This window comes from Balearica regulorum, chromosome 17, assembly GCF_011004875.1.
Source record: "Balearica regulorum gibbericeps isolate bBalReg1 chromosome 17, bBalReg1.pri, whole genome shotgun sequence".
In the NCBI taxonomy this organism is placed as follows: domain Eukaryota; kingdom Metazoa; phylum Chordata; class Aves; order Gruiformes; family Gruidae; genus Balearica; species Balearica regulorum.
Window position 1 is genome coordinate 6,471,465 of NC_046200.1, and position 15,391 is coordinate 6,486,855.

At 36.7% G+C, this 15,391-nt stretch overlaps 1 protein-coding gene across 3 annotated transcripts in view; it reads left to right on the plus strand.

Moving 5' to 3' along the window:
• Positions 1-9,695: 9,695 nt before the first annotated feature.
• Positions 9,696-15,391, plus strand: part of ADGRD1 (adhesion G protein-coupled receptor D1) — a 158,102-nt gene continuing 152,406 nt past the window's right edge. The window contains exons 1-3 of one of the 3 annotated variants that reach the window (XM_075769598.1): positions 9,696-10,345; positions 10,442-10,478; positions 14,516-14,599. In XM_075769598.1, coding sequence (XP_075625713.1) covers positions 10,277-10,345; positions 10,442-10,478; positions 14,516-14,599 — 190 coding nt within the window. In that variant the 5' untranslated portion in view covers positions 9,696-10,276. The remainder of the gene's footprint in view (positions 10,346-10,441; positions 10,479-14,515; positions 14,600-15,391) is intronic. The other 2 variants (XM_010310767.2, XM_075769599.1) reach the window with 2 other exon arrangements.

Genomic DNA, 15,391 nt, shown 5'->3' on the forward strand with positions numbered 1-15,391 from the left:
TTATTTCAGTTGACTACTTTTGGAAGGGCTCTTCAAGTGCTTTGGTTATAGGCTTTTAAAGAGGTAGGTGCTGTCTTTTTGATATGTGTGTATACAATGTCTTGTACAACTAAGACCATGTCCTGACCTGGAAGCTTCAGTACAACACATTTGAAAAAATACTTTTATTTTTCACATAAACATTATATATCAGCCTTGCAGAATAAATGTGAATGAAAAAATACAGGTATAAAACCTTCTTTCCTGCCTTTGTAAAACTGATAGAAGAAAATAATGCTATCTGCTTGGGTTAATTATGCTTTCAAAATGTGTTTGTATTTCCGTTCACCTCTATTGAGTGGATACTTGGTACTAGTGGTTTACTGCTAGCAGAGGACTAATGCTTTTATCCCCTCTGAACAATAGATAAATCCTACTTCTAAATACATGGCATATATCACTGGTTATTTAAGATCTGACATGTTAAGTTTTGTATTGCCACTTTCACGGCTACTGGGTTGACTACAGAATTATTTCTTCCTTATTTAATGCTACAGATGCGAATGTTGATGTGGTAGGTGTTCCTTGATGATTCTGTCTACTGCTCTTCACCTCAGCTGACTTTGCATGTGCTGAAAGGTGCTAAAAAGCCCAAGAGAAAGAAGGGAAACACTTAATCTCTTAAAATCAGTATTTCTAACTAATTAAAAAGGATCTGAAGAAGGTCACATCAGTTGTCTTTTGTTGCAAGTGACATCTGTAAATGACAGCTATTTAAGGAGCCTATGAAAATCCCTGGGAGATTGACAAATCCTCTAGAAAAAGAAAAGGTGGAGATTTTTTAATCTCCATATCATATCTATTTTCATAGTCAAAATCACTTTTTTGAATGGTTGATTTTATTTTAGTTTGCTTTTCTGCAGTATGCATTAAGAACAATGGCAGATACAAATGGGATTTCTTCCTTTTGTTTATTGTTTTGAAATAGGTTTTTAGCCAGTTCTGTGATTCTAGAGTGTGTCTTGTGATTTTTAGGATCTTTGGGATGGCTATTGCAGCCAACAGATGCAAGTGATTTTTCTAGTCAGTTCATTAAGCATTATAGCGGAGGAAGAGTCACCAATAGGAGTCACAGTGGTCAAGAGACTGTGTGGAAGAGAACTTATGCTAGGGTTTGGTTTATGTATTGACCCTCTTCTATCAATGGAGCGCTAAATCTCCAAGACTCAGTACCTGAAATTTGCAGGGCTTAGTCTGGATCTTAACCCTGGAATTCAGTTTTCATGCTTTTAAATTAATGGGTTGTGCTTCAGATTTGATGACTCTTCAGATCTTAGAGTGCAGATTTGGAAGCTACTGCCAACATTTTTAGCCAGCTCTCTGATTTCTGCTCCCACCCTCTCATTGCTTTTGCCACTTAGATCTAAAGTAAGAAACTATAAAAGACAGGAACTGTGTTATTCCCCATAGTATGAAAAGTCTTTAATATGTACATCTATAATAGGCTCAGATGTTCTTACTGAGAAGTAATTTGCAGATGGGCTTCTGGGTATATTCTCCATTTGTGTTAGTAAACTTGTTTCACAAAGCAATTGAATGAAACTTTCATGAAGTTGCTTTTACCTGGAAGAGCAAGAAAGAATTAAGTAAGAGGAAAAATTGGCACAAATTCCAAAGGCAAAACTCTATCATGGTGAAATATTTCTGTAATTAAGAAAATCTGACTACCTGAATGATACCAAAAATATGCACTTAGAGGCAGAGGCTTTTTGGAAAATATGATTTGGCTTAATCATGTATAGAAGAATTCATATAATGTTTTATTTATCCAATTTTATGTAAACTTGACATTAAGGCTCAGATAATCAAAGCTTTGCTTAAATTCAATTAAATCTTTGGGATTTGTACCTAAGCCTGAACTATTCTGAAAAATAAAAATCAAATTTTTCTTCAGTGTATGGAGTAAGATATTTAAGACATTGCCACAATACAAAAAAAAGCCTAATAAACAGGATGATACAGTAAATAGACAATAAAAAGAGTAATCAAATAACTATTAGTAAGTGGACCTCATACAAAGAAAACTTAAATGTATAATTTATTGTATGTTATTCACTGCTTAGTCTTTGAATCATCAGGCTCTAATGTTTTCAGAAAGAATATACAAATTAAATCAGCTTAACATACATATACAGCATGATAAAAATATTTTCATCTGATTAGGCCTAAATTTTATTACCAAAAAGCTCTACTTTGTTTTCTGGCACTGACCAACAACTTCTCGTTTTCTTAATTAGAAAAATATTTTTCTGTGATAGTGTTAGCCTTGTTGAATTAGCTCCAGGATTTTAGTTTGTTTGCTTTTTCTTCAGTCTGAACTGTTCAGTTCGTCCTCTTCAGTATAATCAACTCAAAGAAAATTTCATGCAATATTTTAGTGTGGTCTACTTTTTGACTAATTTTGTCAAATATCTTTTACTACTTGATGTGTCTTAGGGACTAGAGTCATGCAATGGCCACTGCCACCCTTTGATTGTCTTTTGTTAGATGTCATTGTGCAAATAAGAACTGTAATGCCTGAAATTCTTCTACCTATGAAGCTTTTTCCATAGCTTTTGTGGTTCTCTGCTGATCTGAGAAGGATTTGAGTCGCTCAGCAGCAGCTCTGTTTGTGCAGGTCGATTCCTACCACAGTCAGGAGCCCAGTTAAGAGCTCATGAAGTTGCTTGTTACATGGTGTGTGATAGCTGCTCATTCAGCATTGTTTGTGCTATTGAAGGTCACAACTCTGAGAAGCTGCACTTGATCAAGAATCATCCTACTGTTAATTACAGTAATACAGATGCTAATGAAATCTGTATGTAATAGCTGTTTCTCATGCTAGTAAAGCTTCTATGTCCCTCCCATACCATTCATTCTTTCAAAGGCAGTACTAGCTTGTATAGCCTGTACAAAATCTTTATGCATAATCCTTTCCCATAAGGTCTAGAAAGTCTTGCTTTATTTTTTTTTTATAAAAATTGTTCTTTATAATATCTCAAGAGTTTTTGGTTGGATTCCTTCTTGCTATGTGTTGGAAATTCAAATTTATTATGTTTCAGGATTTGCAGTGTAAATCTTAGTGTTGATATAAGCCAAAGTTAACATTGTTTGAACATGAGGAAAAAATCAAAAAGGAGAGTATCAATGATCTCAGAAGCCACAGAATCATGGCAAAATACACCTGGAATGGACCAAAAGAGCTAATTTAGTTCATTCTCATGCTGCAAGGTAAGACTAAGTGTTTTCATATTATCTCTGGCAAGTGTTTGTCCAGCCTTCAAGATATCCAATAATGGAGACTGATTTAAAAAAAAAAACACCAAAATGCACCACAAAACAACAAATCCCAACCCAACACCTTTCTAATAGATGACTTAAAGGTAGATATGAAATCAAATTGATTTTTGTATTAATTCTAAATGCAAAAATAAGTGTTTGAATTCTGTAGCTCAATATTAGATTGAGTATTGCACAAAAAGCAATAGAAGCGAAGCTGTAGCAAGCTTTGGCATAGTGTAGCAACCAAAACTGATTGGATCCTTGGACATGATAGATCATGGTTGCTGGACTGCCACCCACAATATTTTTGTTTCAGCTACTCTAAGGGCTACAGCCACACTTTTGTTGTTATGAAAATATCCTTAATGTCAACTATACAACCCTTTTCAGTTTTTCTAATAAAAATGCACTTTCATGCATCATTTATTCATTTCAATGTAAAGAGAAGCAACTAATCCTGCTGTCCAATTTTTGCACTCAAAGAAAGAAAACTTAAACAGGAAGAAAAAATCCTTCTGTTAAGTTTCGCTAGCTGTTTGGTTGAGAAAGTGCTAAAAGAAAAGGGACCAAATATTTAAATGTTTGGTTTTAATGTTTTGAGAAAATGGGTACAATGTACTTCAAACTGTTGTTCACTAATAGGCATCCACAGTTCAGTGGATGTTTACCATTTAAAAGAATGTTACAGGGATTCTAGCAAATGCTGTCTATGGAGAGCTTAGCACAGTAACATGAGACAACATGTCCACAAGACTTAAGCACTAACAAACAGTTTTCAAAATAACAGCGAAAAAACCCTCAATTGTATATTTTGGACTTGCCTAGAATTGCAGAGTCCTGAGTTATGAAAGCACAGGAGGCTGTGTATGTTTTCAGTTTAAATAACACTTACCATAGACTAGATTTTCACTAGTAGTTAAGTATTGCCCTGGTGTCCCTTATGTAAAGGATAACAATGAAAATATGTCTGTAGTTGTTACAGGCCTGGGAACAGACACATAATTCTTCCAGCACACAAGGAAAGTGCTATAGTATGTTACCACAGTTGTGCATGCACTCCATCCCATGAGGAAAAGAGAATTTGTGTACTAAAATCTTGAGAAAGCAGGACTCAGCCTTTTCTGCCTCATCTAATACATCAATACAAATTACTACAATGATGATACTAATTAAAATAATAAATTGTTGCTTTTTTTAAAGCAACAGTTGGTGATTTAAGCAACAATCTTCTGTCTCAGTGAAATTTGTATTTTCCTGCTTTTGTCTAGAAACAGGGGGCTACAGTGTTTTAAAGTGACTCTTCCATAGTTACTTTGCCAATTAGTATTGCTTATCGTCATGATTTTATTGTAATACACCAAGGAAGAACACAGGGAAGGAAACATATTCTTCAATCTCTTTGAAGGTGGCACAGCTGGCAAATTATTCTTCCCCCCTGTATGAAAATATTGTTAAGAATTTTTTTGGGGCAGCCTGGAACAATGATTGTCTTTTAGATTGTCTAAAATCCTACTTGGAGAAAATTGTCCTTTTAAGGAAGACGAGGACCTATTTGCTGAAATTGAAAGAAGCTGCTTCACTAGCAGTAGTTGTTTTAAATAAGCAAAACTTGTGAGAATACAACAAATGTGCTGGAAACACTAATCAAAATATTAACCAATATGCAGTATGTTATTTAGTTATCTAATTTATCTGGATGAACAGTTCTCCAAATCACATATTTCTTTGCCTCTGTTTTAAACTTTCATTTATAATATAAACTACCTACACTATAAAAATGAGAGCTAGGTAACTAAGTGCTCAAAGGCGTTACCTACATACAAATACTTAGAGAAGTGTTTTTCAGCCAATTCACTCTAATGATCCTGTTCGGTTCCCTTGCTCAAAGAAGAAATGAGAGGTTGGAAAAGGAGGGGAGGAAAAAAAACAACAACAAAAACAACCCTTCAAACTACAGTGCTTTTAAGTGCTGCCAAATGCAAGATGGACCTGTCTGTCATGATATGGGGATAGCTGCTTTTAAAATTCAGGGAAGTCATAGTCTCAGTGAGTTGGATAGAGCTGGTGTAGACCAAGCCATGGCTCCTTTGAAGGGCTGAAATGAGCCACACAATGGAAAGACAGCTTCGAGTCTGCGTTGCAGGTACTGATAACCACAGCCTTTGAATACATGAGATGTAGCTAGTAGAAAGAAATAAGAGTTTTGAACTCCCTTTCTTGCCTGTAAACTGTACTGTCAATTTAATTCTTGGTCCTGGGTGTTTAAGCTATGGTCAAGTGGCTTTGGTTGCAGCCAGTTAAACCTTAGAAGGGGAGCAGGGGGAGGCTAATGGAGCAGCTAAGGGCACAGTTCCCGGTTTAGGAAGGTGACTGCAGAATCCAGACAGAGGTTGCAAGACAGGGATGCACAACTCAAAGAAGGGTGAGGTGAATGACACAGGTTGCTTCTCCATCAAATGTTGGGAGAGCAGTTATCAGCAGGGACAGCTTCTTTACCCTGTCCCTCATTGTATTTCATCCTTGTACAGCAACTAGAGGGGGAGAACTTTGTTCGCCAGGTCTTTGTCCTTCCTCTTAAGTGCGAGCACTCAAGAATTTCTAAACACAGTACCAGTGTGCTGCTTTGGTAGTCAATATGTCAAACTTGATCTGAGTGCTAATGCAGGGCCTTCCAATTGCCACATTTCTGTGCAAGGCCAGCTTCATAGGTTTAGAAATGACTTTTTCATCACAAATTATGATTAAATGAAAAAAAACCCCACCAAAACTCTTATTTGGTATGAGCTTGTAATTTTACATTGGAATAAGATAGTGTAATGAAGTCTGTTAGAGGTGGCCTCTTTATCTGTGAAAATGCTTTTTTTAGAGTTATTGGAGTAAATAACTTATACTAATAACAAATAACTGTGCTGGCACAAAGATGTGTATTGAGAAGGTGGTAAGCTTTGGCACAAGCTTTTGTTCTGGTTCCTTGCAGATGGGCAAATATAATCAAATTGCAGCTGCACACATCTGAATAGTTCCAAGAAAGCTGCTAGAGTTGTCCTGGATGTTCCCTATAACAAAGGATAGCTGAATTAGCTTCTAAAACTGTGGGGTGGGATGTCCCTGACAAGCCAGAAAAGTTAGCACTAAAATTACAAATCCAAGCAGATGAGTGGTGATATATCAGCTGTAACCACCTTGTAGATAATTTCTATTGCCAGCAGAGAAATTTTTTGACCAGGGAGTCATTTTAATCCAGAATTTTTACTGGTGTACTAGTAGTGACTGTGGTATTAGAGAAGTTTTACAAAATCTAGCTGTTAGATTTATTCTTAACAAATATCTCAAAAGGAATATTTAAAAACATTTCAGTCCTAATTATGCACCAGCTCTCTTGTGGGAAGCTAATAATTCCAATGAAAACAAAGGAAGAAAACTGTATTACAGATTGCTTGACTTCTGCAGTGTAAAACACTCTTTAAAGGATTATTTTCTCTGCCTATATTTACACAGTTAGCAATAAAGTTTTTTAACTTCAGGTTATTTTTAATTTCCTGGTAAATGTTGGCTACAGCTAATCTTCTGTTTCAATAATATAATCATTCTGAATGAACACAAGGTGAACAAGGAAAGCTGAAACTGAAAGTTAAATTTAGTTATTGCATGACAGGTCACAGTTGCATTGCTGTGCAAGTGTTGCAGCCGACATCACCAACACATAACAATTAATCTTTCATTTTTATTAAAAGTTTGTCTTCAAAAGTCCACCACCACCACACACCCCACACCCACCCACTCCAACCCCCCCCCACCCCCCCCCCACCCCCACCCCCCCCAAAAAAAAAAAGGGAAGAAAAAAAAAAATATGGGGAAGAAACCTGGGGCATATAATTTTCCTCTACTGTTTGCAAGTCTCTGATTGTTGCTACAGATCATCAGGCTTTCTGTTCTGTTCGGGGAACTCATTCTACCTGTCAGCAAATGTCCGAGCTGCAGAGCAGCTCCTCCATGGCATTTTCCCTGCTCTCTGCTCAAGTGGGACAGAAAATCTAGAAGCCTTTCACAGTCCCCCCAGTACTGTAACACGGGGTCACAGTTTTCTCCTTCCTTACTCCCTTAGCAGGGCCCCAGGACAGCAGGGTGGGAGAGCTGCACTGGGGAGAAACCTTTCCAGCGGGCTTAGTGCAGGCTGCCCAGTTACCCAGCATATGCAGACCTTTGTGCTTTTATTGACGTGCACGTACTTTAAATGAACATTACTTAATCTGCAGGTTCTTCAAGAGCAATCCTCTGTGATTGTTTGTCTTCCGAGCATTGGATCAATTACTCTGGTTTGCACGCGAGATGCCCGATGCTGCCTCTGGTCTGCGGTGGGAGCAGTGTGACTTCTCAGATCAGGTTTCCAGAGGATCACAGGAATAAATTCAGAATTTGTTTCTGCAAATAATCTCCAATGTCTGCTTGCAATTTACTGTTTCCACAAAAATTTTTGGCAGTGAACATGTTTGCTTGGATTCTCGCAATTGTTTTGGTAAGCATATTCTTTCCCTTGACAGGCCCCTCTTGGCAAATATTTCAAATTCCTGTCTTTCTCTTTTTACATTTTAGCTTTTCTCAGGATTTTTAGCTGCAGCTCTCTATTATTTCTAAGGGTGGCTCTGCTTGTTAGTACGTGATGCAGAATTCCTAGGGTTTATACAGTACTCCTCTTCCTTCAGGATATAGGAGTTTGTGGCTAACAGTAATGAGGGAAGGAGTCTAAAAAAACCTAGAGGGAAATAAGCAAAAGTCAGACTGCTTATAACTAAATGGGAAGCTAAATTTTTGTAGGAACTGAAATTCAAATTTTTTAAAATGGTTTTGTTGGAGGTTCTAAATCAGGGTTACAAAAAAATACACATTTTATTTCAATACTGAAATTTTGTAATATTAAAATTTGATAACATTGAAGTATTCATACGGCATGAACGTCTTAAGTTTTTCAAAATTAATGTCGAGCTCTTCAGTCCTTAGACCTTGGAGTCCCATCTACTCACCAGTTGTCTGCATGGAGCTAGTTGCCACCAAGAAGCTTTGGAAGTTCACTATTCATCCAGGGACCTAGCTGGGTAAATCAGGGCCACAGCTGATACCAAACTTGGTGGGCTTCCAGCTGTTTAATCTCTATATAAAGTGTCAGTGGCAAACTGTTTCATCCTAAAAGTTAAAATCAACTCTAGTCAAGAGTTTGGTGCAGAAGTTGTGATTAAGAAGTAGACAAGTAAGAGGGCTAACATACTGGAAGGAATAGAGCTAAGAAAATGAACCAGGCAAATATAGGCTGATACAGGTATGTGAAGAGATGGGGCTAAGAGTCAGGAAGTGGATGGGTAGGGAGGGAAGGATAACTGAAGGTCAGAAGGTAAGTCGCAGAGGGGCAGTGGTATGCATAGGAACAGGAACAAGTGATCACTTTTCTATAGATTGATATCTTGTGTGTCCATTGATTTCAGCCCCCCTTTGCTGCACAAGCATCTGGGGCTGAAAATAAGATCTAATCTATTGACATAACTTTTGGCAAAAGAAAAGGTAAATGAAATAATTTGAATTTTGCTGAGATATTAGCATGGTCTGGTTCAGATTTTTAGTTTCTAATCTTCCCTACATCGCCTTTAAATGGCTTGTGTGAGCATAAAGAAGGGGTTGATATGGAAATGCAGGGAAGAGATGAACAGGGATGGAAAGCTCTATTACTCTTTCAGTTTACTTCACTGAGAATAAAATAGAATAAAATAGGAGGGGACTGAAAACAAGATTTTACCACAGAGGAGCAGATTAAATGAAGAACATCAACTTGTTCTAGCTACTATTTTTCTTTTACATATAAAATGATGGTTAATATTTGTGATATAGTTCAGAGTGTAGTTAGGAGGCTCTTATAAAAAGACCTAAATATAATTATTTTTATATTAAAAATAAATTGGTAACTATAGAAGTATTTTCTAGTTCTTTTACTAGTTTTGTTGTGCAACTTTGAGCAAATCAGTGAAACAGCTAATGCCTCAGTTTCCCCTTCTTGATAGGGAAATAGTAAAATTAATCCTTTGGAATGCCATGTGACTTAAACGAGTATTTTTTTACAGTCATACTTTTTTTTAGACAGAAATACAATCTTATTTTAATAAATAGATCTTAGTTTTCCTTCAAAAATTTCTGTCCAAAACCTGTTTTAATTTTCTTAAGCATTTGAATTATAAACACTTGTTCTGCCTTTGATTCTTCAAGTGTGCAGATTGCTAAGAGCAGTAATTTCTTTTATCTGTTTGCTGAAGCGCATTGACTTGTTTCCACTTGCTCCTAGCTGGCTGGTGTTAGGACCCAGAAAAGAGACAGCAGCAACGTGATATAAATAGAGTACCAGAATGGGACAAAGTTTGAGAAGAAAGCATGACATCACTCAGACTTGCTCTCCACCCAAAAAGATCTGGGATGGAGGTGCAAATGTGAGCTGGACAAGCGAGGAGTTAGCAACTCTCTTCAGTTCAGTTTCTGAGGAAATAGAGAGAGTTATACGCCCTATGTGCTATAAGGAAGTACATTTTCTTGCTAGCAAAACCAAAACTGGCTTCAGATCTCTGACAACGTGAAAGTAATTGAAAGGAAAAGACAACCATAGGAAGAAAGTTGAAAACAAGATCTTTTCTTTTTGGCACAGCTTGTAACAGAAATATTTGACTTCTTTCCATGGAACAGTACAACTTTCGGATCTGATGCACATTTCTTTTAATTTTCCTCCAATCACGGTAATTTATTTATAGTTAAATGAGGAGATCAAAGTGTGAAGCAAGCAAATACTACTTAAAGGGTCTGGAAGGATATTTTACCATCGCTGAAGGAACAGACTTTTTGAACCTGCATGGAAAACGTCCTTTTGATACTTTTTGTATTAAAAGGAAAACTTATGATTGAAATCTTACAGGAATTTGATTTCAGTTGTACTTTTAAATAGACCATGGAGAATTTATTATCTCTACTCTGTTGTCATTATTCTTTGCTGATTTTATTTCAGTACAAATATCAGGTAATGTTCCAAATATGGTCAGTATTGAGATATATTTGGATTCCTCTTAGCAAGTTTTGCCTTACTATGTCTCATTATGTAATATTTTATGTGCAGGTGTATGGAAACTATTCCCAGCTACCCAAACACCCAGGTAAGGAATGTTCTATTTACATTTTTTGACAGTGTGCTTAAATATTTATTTGCTTTTTCAGTTTATATTTTTCATTTTCTTAGTAGCTCCAAAGAAACTGTGATGCTATGTTTGAATGTCAGCTCTGTATTAAAAATGTAATAAAGTCTAAAGTATCAGACTGTTCCAGTCCTTTCTAATTCAGTAACCTACCTACTAAATATTCTGCATAGAAATATATTTGGAGAAAATGGTTTGTATTTGGTATGCAGAAAAATCCTATATACACTGTTTGCTTATTAGTTTTTTTGAGCATGAGTTTCTGAATCAGACCTCTACACAGACTATTTTTTTTTCCCCTCAATGTCTTAGTGTTCAGCATTTTCAGTTCAATGATTTACAGTTTGATATGCCAACTTTTATACTTTGCATTACTTTGGCATGTCTTCAAGTCATCCACCCTCCTCCCAGCCTTCATGCTTAAGTTTAAATCAGCTATAGAGCATGTTAAGGATCTCTCATATGTTTTCAATGTAGAAAAAACTTACCCAAAGTTTATTTGGGGTCTGAGTGTGTCACTGCAGAATTCTTCTGTTTTATATAAATAGTTTAACCTCAAGCCTCATGGTGGTGTACAAGTACAATTTTACTGCTTTACCAATTCATGTATTGCTTTGTGCTTTTCAGTTTTAACCATATGCAATTAGTTTCAAAGTAAAATACAGAGTGATGTGGAAAAGCCATGTTGTCTGCTATTGCAGTAGCTTCAGCCTGACTAGATTTTTGTTGTTGTTGTTCAACCTTCACTCAAAAACAGAGAAATACACTCTTGTTTCCTATAGATGAGGATCACTGGCTTCTAGCTGATGGAACAATAGGAGGGAAAAAAAAGCCTCTAGCAATAAGAGGGCAAATTACACAACACTTATTTTGTAGTATATTGTGTGTGGGGAAGCATAACTGCGAGCGATGGTTTCTGGATTTGAACTAGGTTGTAAACAAGTCCTGTGATTTTGTTCTAAATGCAGAGTAGTGACCTATTGAAAGGATATTGCAGGTATAAGTTGAATTCAAGGCAAGAGGTATTTGCTTTCAGAGGTGGTCTTAGGGCTGCTTGGCTGGAAGGGGAGTAACAGTATGGCTTTATATAATTCAGAACTGGTTGCTGGGAAAGCCACTGGCATGCAGTGTGGCTCCAGGCAATTCACTTTGCCATATATCTATTTCCCTTCCCATTTTTTTTTCCTCATTTTTTTTTCTAGCTTTTAAATGTAAGGTCCTTTTAATATAGCTGCTTCTTATGAGTTTGATGCCAACCATGGCAATGCCTTTGTTGTGATGCTGCTACTACTACTGCTACTAAAATACTTGTGCCATGTTGTGACACAATTTTTTTGCCATAAAATAATTTTCTCCCGGGATTTTTCTTTTCTATTTTTCTCTCTTTTTTTTTTTTTTCCTACCAACTCTCAACATTAATCTTTGTTCCTTGATACAAAAGGGAGATGTTAATAGGAGCAAGAGATATTTGCATATAAGCACACTGTGAAACAGCAGGCATGTTCTGGGCTATGCAAAATGAAACTGGTAGTTTGAAAGTCGGATGGAGGTACATTAGCGTATGTGGATGCTCTTAATACTGTAGAAGTTTATAACTCTCATTTCTTTTTGCAGCAGCCAGAATATGTTCTTTGAAGATAGAATTAAGCACATACCCAGATTTAGTTTATGTAAATGCAAAAAATCTTGTTCTTCTATCCTGTTTCCTCAGTGTGCTTTGCCATGCTCAGCTTAGTTGAGTTTGGGTTGCCTGGAATTCTCAGATTGGGTTTTGTACATGCTTATTCTCTGTCATTATTCTCTTATGTTGGCAGTAGCTTGCTCCTTTTGTTAGCAGTTGTGCCTTTCTCTGTATCTTCCAAATATTCAAGGAAATGTATAGCCATAGAATCTAATCCATTTCTCTAAAGACATCCCCATCTTATCTATTTACATTCATACTCTCTTTCTGTGGGAAAACCTCTATGACAATGCCAACATTTCTAGTTAGGTAGGCCAATAATAGATCCTGGTCAATTTTGAATCATTTGTTAGATATCTTCGGTATAGTTGAGTTTGGAAGCAAGTCTGAGTAGTTCGTGTATCTTCACAAGGTGCAGAACTTCTTAGTTCTGTGCTCTCAGATCTACAACTGCTTGTTGTGATGTTTAGCAATTTTCTTCAACAGTGTGAAGCTGATAAAATCTTAGGATCCTCTCTGTGTTACAGCTCTGAAACTATACCGTGAGGACGGAGGACATCAAACTGATCCCCACTGTGTGGGCTAGGCAGTTTAAGGATGCAAATAAAATTTTTGCACCTTCATATCCATGATAAAGAAATCCTGTTTATATCCATGATGTTAAAATGATAGAATAATTGTCAAATTGGCAAGCTGTTTTAATCTGAAGAGTGAAGAAAGTTGTGGGATAGACTGTAAATGTCAAAGGACACTGCTTGTGATTTGTTTTAATTTGCATACTAAATGTGGGGAGCTTTTGTATGATGTATGACAGCTGAAGTGGTTTTTAAGAAACTTATCTCTCTTAGTTTTGTACCTCAGGTTCTTGAAAGATTGCCTGGGAATGAAAAATGATTGTAGGGCAAAGAACTACAGATATGGTGTAGTAGAAATACTTGCGCACTCTGTACTTGTTGCCGATTGTGTCATTTCCCCCCCTTCTTGCCCTCCCCCCCCCAAAGAAAAGATTAACTCAAACTAATAGGATGATATGCTATGATGGTGAACAACACACATTCGCATTTGCATTCACAGTAAAATTTCTGTATATCTGTATCAACCTTCTAAAACTTACTTAGATATAGGAGATTATAAATTTATTTCAGCAGAGCTGGTTAAATTAATTATTTTGAGAATAAAGGGTTTCTTCCAGCTAACAACATAATAAGAAATTACAAGTCATGTTTTCCTCCATTATTAATACTCTACCCTTAAAATAGAATTGTTATCTGAACACAAAATTTGACCATTTCTGGTCAGGTTTGAGTAGTCACATCTAAAATCTGTTCAAATTCATCAATTAAACAGTGCAGATAAATCTGCCAATGGAAACCAGCGGATGTTTTGTTTTTGTCAGCTTCTCCACCTGTTGCTAAGGAGGACAAGAAAACAAAATGTTCTTGTCAGCCACAAGGAGTTGTTGTGGTTTTGGTGTAGTGGAGAAGGTTCTGAAGGAATAGCTAATGTCGTGAGGGGAGGAGTGAACTCTTTTCTATATGTTGCTTAATATTCTGGAACTCCTTCTCTTGAGGAACATCAAATTCTTTCTGTTTAAGTTCTGCTATATGACTCTGTCAAGGTGAGAGTTACCTGGAGACATCAGGAAGGCTAGACTGCAGTAACAACTGTGCCGGCACCTGTACTCTCACCCATGTTGCAGCTGCTCCTCCATTGAGTACTGCTTACAATGTCTGACTAGTGTCTTTCCACAGAAGACCAAAGGTGAAAAAATGCTTGGATTAATATAACCTGAAGGTGTTGCACTGGTTTTCTACTGAGTTTTGGAGAAGAGGGTAAATTGCAGGGAACTCTCTAGCATCTTCTCCTACTCCCTTGAGCTGCCAAGAGGAGACAGGAGCAGAGGTAGTACGCTATAGAGGCTAAATATTTCCCTTGTGAATTCCCTTCTCAGTGCTTTGCACTATCCACTGTGTGTTTAAAATCTTGAAATTAGTCTTGAATGACTCCTCAACTCTTACTTCAACGAATGCTGCCTCATACGTTAGCAGAGATTTAGTCAGAGATTGTTGCACATTTTAAGTGCAATTAAAATAAAAATCAGTTGAGTTTGACCACTGCAGAAAACCTATTTTTCAATCAGATATATAGCTTTAATCTACTCTTCTATTTTGATTTACGATCTCATTTATGTGCCATACTTGATTTACATAAAATATCTTGTTTCACTTAACCTATTGACCTCCTTTATTGTTCTCTTCTTGTTACACTCCTTGTTGGTCCTTACTTTAATAACCTTTTCATTTGTGTTTCTTGAAAGGATTCAAAGTTCTCGCATCAGCTTCCCATTACTGGCCATTGGAAGATGTGGATGGAATTCATGAGTTTCGGGATACGAATGGAGGTAGACAAAGGATTTGTTGATAATGGCAATAACATAAGTATTTGTGGCGATCTGTAAGTAGAAAGGGAACAGGAGAAATGGAAAAGGTTAGCTTTTGTACCACAGCAGCTGAAATATTTTTTTCAGTTAATGTTTTTGCAGTGCTCCGATATCCAAATAGTATTGTATTTGTGAACTGATTTTTATAGAGTATTCTCAGACATTTTATGGACTGTCTACGCACTGTTAAGGTTATAAAGAGAAAAGGTTTATGATCCAAGGAGTCATTGAAACAACATTGTTATTAGCTGGTTTGGTATATGCATAACAAACTAATACATTCAGTGACTGAGATCTTTGGCTGCACCAGCAGTGAAGATGCCTGCTTCTTTTTGCTTTTTGGAAGGAGTTAAATGCCCAAATTTTTCAGGCACTTTTCAGAATTGCACATAGTATCCATAGAAAGAGAAGTGTAAGCTCTTATCTGATTACTTCTTACTAATTTTTATCAGCTTTTGGATATTTCCTTAAGTGGTATTGCAGCATAAGTTCAAAATTTTTTTCCAATCAGGCAAAACCAAGAGAGGTTTGATAAGACAAAACTCTCACTGATTTGAAAAAGTCAGGTGTCAGGACTGCAGGATCCCAGAGAGAGCAATATTAAAAGGCAGTCTGGTTGGATTCAGCATTTTTCTGGTTCTGATGTCTCCTATCAGGAACAAAAAGGGTAATGAGGGCTTCCTGAGCATGTGCTGACAATGCAATTAACGGAGCTTTGACCAAACCACTGTATCCCATTGCAGCATCATGTGT